The sequence below is a fragment of the Trichechus manatus genome, unplaced genomic scaffold, assembly GCF_000243295.1.
Source record: "Trichechus manatus latirostris isolate Lorelei unplaced genomic scaffold, TriManLat1.0 scaffold00021, whole genome shotgun sequence".
NCBI lineage: Eukaryota > Metazoa > Chordata > Mammalia > Sirenia > Trichechidae > Trichechus > Trichechus manatus.
Window position 1 is genome coordinate 4,112,711 of NW_004443957.1, and position 7,347 is coordinate 4,120,057.

The following is a 7,347-nucleotide window of genomic DNA, read 5'->3' on the forward strand; positions in this document are numbered from 1 at the left end:
GGCGCCCACAAGCGGCCGGCGTCCGTGTCGAGCAGCGCGGCCGTGGAACATGAGCAGCGCGAGGCGACGGCCAAGGAGAAGGCGCCGCCGCCTGCGCACCGAGGCCCGGCCGACAGCTTATCCGTTGCGGCTGGGGCTGCTGAGCTGGGCCCCGAGGGCACGAGCAAAGGCCGCGGGCCCAGCGAGCAGGACTGGGTCAACAGGCCCAAGACCGTGCGCGACACGCTGCTGGCGCTGCACCAGCACGGCCACTCGGGGCCCTTCGAGAACAAGTTTAAGAAGGAGCCGGCCCTGACTGCAGGCAGGTTGTTGGGTTTCGAGGCCAACGGGGCCAACGGGTCTAAAGCAGGTAGGGGCGGCTGTGGAGTAAGTGGGTTTAGGGGAGAAGGGGATGCAGAGCAGAGGAGGGAGTGTTCTTTTCATTCTCCATTACCCCAACCCCCAGAAACAACAAACGCCCAACTCCCTGATCTGCGTGAGGTGGAACCAGTGCTTAGTGGCAACGTGTTCATGTGCTGAAGCAGCATAATAGAGATGAGTCAGAGTGGGCTGATAGGCACTGACGCAGGGTTTTCCTTTCCCAGCACATTCTTGGACGGGAGCATGAGGGCATCAGGCACCTTTTAACCTGTCGGGGAACATGAACAGTCACATGCACAGTCGAGACATTGGGTATCTGCAGGCATGTGTAATTTTATCCTGCGTTAAATGTATTTTGCTTAAAAACAGGCAGTTACAAACATGTCATTTTTCTGTAGTTGTTCTTTAAATCCGTATGCTTTCAGAAGCCCATAAGGATGTTTTGACTTGCACGTGCGCTTGAAACTCATGAGTTTTTGTATACATGTTTTTAGGGAATGAGAATTCCTTAAGGAGTTTTTCGTAATGTTGGTAAAGGAAAGATTTTTCTCAGTGCATGTTCATTTATTCCTTCTTTTGTTCTTTTTATTTCTTTGTTTTTTCAGTTGCAAGAACAGCAAGGAAGAGGAAGCCTTCTCCAGAACCTGAAGGTGAAGTCGGGCCCCCCAAGATCAATGGAGAGGCCCAGCCGTGGCTGTCCACATCAACAGAAGGGCTCAAGATCCCTATGACTCCCACATCCTCTTTTGTGTCTCCACCCCCACCCACTGCCTCACCTCATTCCAACCGGACCACACCGCCTGAAGCGGCCCAGAATGGCCAGTCTCCCATGGCAGCCCTGATCTTAGTAGCAGACAATGCAGGGGGCAGTCATGCCTCCAAAGATGCCAACCAGGTTCACTCCACTACCAGGAGGAATAGCAGCAGTCCACCCTCTCCGTCCTCTATGAACCAAAGAAGGCTGGGCCCCAGAGATGTGGGGGGCCAGGGGGCTGGCAGCACAGGAGGACTGGAACCCGTGCACCCTGCCAGTCTTCCGGACTCCTCTCTGGCAGCCAGCGCCCCACTGTGCTGCACCCTCTGCCACGAGCGGCTGGAGGACACCCACTTTGTGCAGTGCCCCTCCGTCCCTTCGCACAAGTTCTGCTTCCCTTGTTCCAGACAAAGCATCAAACAGCAGGGAGCTAGTGGAGAGGTCTATTGTCCCAGTGGGGAAAAATGCCCTCTTGTGGGCTCCAATGTCCCCTGGGCCTTTATGCAGGGGGAAATTGCAACCATCCTTGCTGGAGATGTGAAAGTGAAAAAAGAGAGAGACTCGTGACTTTCCGGTTTCAGAAAAACCCAATGATTACCCTTAACTAAAACTGCTTGAATTGTATATATATCTCCATATATATATATATCCAAGACAAGGGAAGTGTAGACTTCATAAACATGGCTGTATAATTTTGATTTTTTTTTTTGAATACATTGTGTTTCTATATTTTTTTTTTTGACGACAAAAGGTATGTACTTACAAAGGCATCTTCTTCTTTTGTTAACGTTATTAGCATATCTTTGTGCTTTATTATCCTGGTGACAGTTACTGTTCCATGTAGGCTGTGACTTGCGCTGCTTTTTTAGAGCACTTGGCAAATCAGAAATGCTTTTAGCTGTACTTGTATGCACTTATTTTAAAAAGAAAAAAAAAGCCAAATACATTTTCTGACATTGTAAGATTGCCTTACTGTCTGTTATTCCTTAACTGCTGGCCCCTTTTCAGGCTGGAGGCCGACTCGTGGAAAAAGGAAAGGAAATGAGTGAAGGGGGGCACTGTTGTGAAGTGGGCTTACCACTGGGAAATATCACCAGGTTGACCCCAAACCATTGTCCTTTTTGAATAATAGGGAGGTAGATTTCTAATCTCTGTTTTGTTCTTAAAGTTGAGTTCTTGAGACATTGGTGACTGTATGAGAAGTGCTGCTGAGAGATTTTCAGGATTGTGCGTGGTTTTGAGGGGGGTTATGTGTTTTTTTTTTTTTTTTTTTTTAAGGCAGAGTTGACCACTGTTCACTGTCCGCGTGATCAGTTGTAAGATTACAATGCCGCATGCTAGTTGGTTACATAATACACAGTTTCAGTGATGGAAGGTGGTTATAATGGGTGGCGGTGTATACACCATGGCACTGCCATCTTTGAACAGAGCCTGGCTCTGCAGCACCACTTCATCTTTTTAAACGCTCTAGCTAGAGCTGTTGTTGTTGCTGTCTCTTTTCCTTTGAGAAAAGTCGCAAGAGGAGTTATGGTGCAGTGAACCTGGAGATTGTGGGATTGGTTTTGTTTCTGTTTTGTGTTTTGTTTTTTATCATTCACCTGTAGTGCTATTGCTGTTGATACTGTCACCTACACCCTGTTTTTAGTGAGTGTGAAATACAGTATGGTACAATGACAGTAACAGCCGGGAGGCGCTGCCAGGACTGCCCGTGGGCATATCAGTGACAGCCCCAATGTGGGTGGAGGAAACCTGTAATTTCCTTCTTACATGTGTTTGAAATACCAAGTGAATAATACTGTTCTTCTGGAAAAAAATGATAAACTAGTGAAAATGAAAGAAATTAAAGGTTTTACATAATAGCTAGGCTCCACCTCTTAAACTATTTTTAGAAGCCTTTTGTAAACTAATTTCTTCTGATCACTATTTTGCATCAGTAAAATGATTTTTTTTAAACCAATAAATCATCATTTCTTAGAAATAGTTGTCTCACATTGATACTGGTTTTTCTTTTGTGCTGTTACGATTTAACATTGACAGGAACACAGTTTTAACTCCTTACTTGCAGGTGTTTGTAACTTGGCCATATGAGTAGGCTGAATCAGGACTTCAAGGTCCACTACAATTCGTGTGTTCACAACTTGGCATCTATTTTAATTTGGAAATATAAATGTTTACCAAATTGGGATTTTTTTTTTAGTTTGTTTTTGTTATTTTTAAATTGCTCAAAATGTTTTTTAATGGTCAAGTTACTAACTCTTGAAACTCAGATACTGCACCAAATATAGTATTTTTTCATAGCGTTTTTAACGAGCGCACCTATTAGTAATTGTCTGCACATACATGTTACCGGTCATTGTTATATTACAAACAGACTTGCATGATTAACCAGTTTGTCAGTATACTTTTTTTTTTTTTAATTGGAGTATACGTATGACTCAGATCTGACTGGTCTCTTATGTAAATGCACACATGCAGAAACAGTCAATTCTAAATGCCCATAAAGACATTTGTAAAGAATTCAACTATTACAATTTGCTGTATAAATGTGTATCTAGGCACTTTATTAAAAACTGGAATTTGACCTCATAGATGTTACAAGTTGATCAGTCATTTGACCTAATTTGTTGTAGCTGTCTGTACGTTTTGCAATCTTAATACAGATAAGCGTTCCAAAAAAGATTTCATAAAGGAACATCCTGCTGTTCTGGGTTAAGAAGGAGCCCTGGTGGTGCAGTGGTTAAGTGCTCGGCTGCGAACCAAAGGTTGGCGGTTGGCTCTGTGGGAGAAAGATGTGGCAGTATGTTTCCTTAAAGATTTACAGCCTTGGAAACCCTATGGGGCAGTTTTACTCTGTCCTACAGAATCGACCCGATAGCCGTGGGTTTGGTTTGGTATCCAGCTGTGGAAAAGACAACCTTAGGTTTCTCTGTGCTGGTGGTTCAAGAAGGAGCATATGATCAGCTTAAAGGGCTGTGTATTGACCTTACTTTTTCTGAAAAAGAAGATCTGCACAAGTCTGCCTGGCCCTTGGGTGGCCTTCCTGGAAGACCTGCAGCTGGAAAGTGTTGATCCGGGTATTTCTGGCATCCTCTTGAGAAATTAAAAAGTTAACATCACTGGGGTGGGACATAGGTTTGATCGTGTGTTGGACCTGACAACAGTGCAGAGATTCTCCACAGCTGGATAAAAATGTCAGAAAGCTACTTACTGTACATGAGCAGTACCAGATTTCAAATACTAATATTTTCAGCTGTGCTTTTAATACTCAGTATTAAGAGATGGGTGTTGAAGCTTTCCCTTTTTTTGCTTTAACAATTTATAGAATTTAACAGATGTACTGTCTTTCATGTGGCCTCACATTAAAAGTTATGGGAACGTACACATGGTTTACAACTTTTACTATACACCTTTCCTTGGCCACCAAGTATTTTAAAAGTGTGCCACCTTTTAACCTTTTTTTAAGTTGAAGGTGATAATTTTTCTATATACGATGATACTCATGTCAATTTGAGTGTAATCTCAGATATCAACATTATTCTGAAATCACTATGGAAATATCACCTGCATTCTGTCATTTGTCAGATTTACAGTTCCTTTTTTTTTTTTCTTTTAGCATTAAATAAAAATAAAATTGGGAGCACTGAACATCCTCTCAGGCCTTTTTTAATGTTTTAAAGGAAGTGTAGAGTGGGCTGTTGTTTCATCACTGATGGCAATGTGACTAAAGGTTGTGTGGGGTTTGAGTCTGGGGTTTTACTGGAACTACAGAACAGGAGGTAACAGACATGAAACAAAAAGGCAACTGATGGTAGGAAGAAAGTGCCAGGGACTGGGGAGATAGCAATCGGATAGGGAGACAGAGAAAGAGGAGCTGAACAAAATGCGACCATTAAGCACTCGTTTATTTTTCAACTTGCAGTAGAGCCGACCGTTCTTCGACGATAGATGGGAAGAAGCAGATAGTGACGGCATTAAAAGGACTGTCAAGACAGGGAGCTGCTTTCTGGAAAGCTTGGGAGTAAAACAGCCATGTTGGGCCATAGGAAATGACTGAAGACAAAAGAAAGAAAAAGTCTAGACTTGGGAAAGCTTTGGAATCCATGAGCACCAAAGCCATGTGTGAGCTTAATTGGTGTCTTTAAATCTAAATTTATAAATAGAGATAAAAGGGAGAAAGCCTCGAGATACATTTTTAAACTGCTGTCTACTGTCATGCAGTCAGAAATTCCCTAGATGTTTGCAGCTTTACTGTTTATTGATCAATGTCTTGGCAGAGTTCTTTATGAAAGGAAGCTGAGAAACTTATAAAGAATTTGAGGGTAGGATATACATAGACTTACTCTGTTAAATAGTGATATTGATAGACTAGAGTACCAGTTAATGTGTACTTGAATTTAATTTCATTAAGGGTGGTCCAGTAGCTCGGGGGCCCATCACTGAATATATTTTAATAAACATCATTATTAGTAGCCTGTTCAAGGCAGTTTCCAAGAAACAATATTCTTAATAAATTTACAGATTAACATGATTTTCATCTAATAATTAGGTTAAAAGTAAAATAGGTAAAACAATGTTTAGTTTTTAACTTAGAAATGCTACATTGTTTTTAGTGAAATCTAAAATAGTGTGGCTAGCAGAAATCATTGTTTAAATTTCAAAAGCTCCTCTCCTCCCAAAGATGAACTTTAATGATTGCATTTAGTTTTTTCAGACTCTTGATGCGACAGATGTCTTTGTTTATTCCCAAAGGGGAAGAAAGTTAAAGGGAAAATATGCAACTCCTTTTAGTTTCTAGACTTTAAATCCTTCATTTACTCAAAGTTGTTTTGCATATGTTTTATTTGGTTAGTGGAGAGTAAAATGTTTCTCTTCCTGATTCCTAAGTGTATACGTGGAATCATTCAGAAAAAAGTTCAGTCGTGAGTAGGCCACTAGAAGGCCTGAGTCACCCTTATTTGCTTGCCTTTTGTTCATAGGGAGCAGAGTAAGAACCACCTTTCCTCTGTCACAGACCAAGGTCAGCCTGTACCAATGAATGAAGTACATATTTACCCACTTCATCTGGACTTCTAGAAGTGAGGAGAGGGTGCTTAACTCCTTCAGTGCCACTGGTTAGATTACTGGCAGCCATAGTATTACAATCAAAAATGATGGGTGTGACTTTTCAGATTAATCAAGTATCTGCATCCCTTGTTTCTGTTGACAGCCTGCAGTTTCCTCAGTTATTGACGCCTCTTTGTAATTTAAAAGGTACAAAAGTACACAAGTCAATTTGTGAATGACTCGTTAGTGGTTGGAAGATGGAAAATGACTGGATTTATGGATTATCTGTGGATTCCTCTGTTAATCCACAGATAAATCCATAATTGGGGGTATCCACACTATCCCTATTTACCACTAACTAATTTATACCTGATTTGAAACTGTTTTAACTCATCAGACTACTATTGTTCCCTCATGTCAATTTAACTTAAGATGCTTGATTTAAAATAGTTTGCTTCATTAATTTTTGAGGTATAACTTATTTTTAAAAAGGTTCTAGAATATGAAATTCTATATCTGTACTGGTTTTTATCGCAGAATATTCTGCACCTCTGCCAGGCACTAAACAGCATAAAACAACCCATGCAAGCCATACAAAAGGTATCTTAGGGCAAAAAATAACAAAACCATAGGCAAATTATTATTGCGAATCCTTGAGACATTGCATCTTAAAAGCTTTTATTTTAATCTGAAAAGCAACTGAGTAAAATTTCCTTATTAGAACAACCCTATTAGAATGATGTTGTCTGTAATAGTCTTAAATATTCCTGTGATAAAATGTAGAATTACTCTTCAAAGGCTCAACACTAGCTCCAAATCTTCCAATAGCAAAGAGTCTTCAGTGCAAGTAATATACATATTTATTGGTTATAATACTTTATCACGAAACCAGCCATGAAAATTATCTAGGAAAGAGACAAGTTCTGGAGACTAGACTATAGGATTCCTAGTTTAAATTGTGAGCATCAACACAGTGGCTGATTTCACCCTTTGTATAGGCTTTAGAAATTAGATTGCATAATCTAAAGAGCTTCCTTCAGCAATTCAGCAGAAGCCTTTGATGCTGAGATAAAACATCCTTTGTAGGGTAATGTCGCATTTGAATATTTCTTAAATATAGTTTATTTTGGAGAAAATGAACTGTGTTATATGATTTGTAGATCCCATTACTTAACCACTTTCACTTAGTA

The 7,347-nt window shown here is 40.8% G+C and overlaps 1 protein-coding gene across 1 annotated transcript; it reads left to right on the forward strand.

Moving 5' to 3' along the window:
* On the forward strand, nucleotides 1-7,058 carry IRF2BP2 (interferon regulatory factor 2 binding protein 2; the record flags this gene model as incomplete). The annotated part of the gene is made up of 2 exons (XM_004372932.3): nucleotides 1-349; nucleotides 966-7,058. Coding segments are annotated over 2 exons (1,065 nt in total), but the record flags the coding sequence as incomplete, so codon positions are not given.
* Between the last annotated feature and the right edge of the window lie 289 nt (nucleotides 7,059-7,347).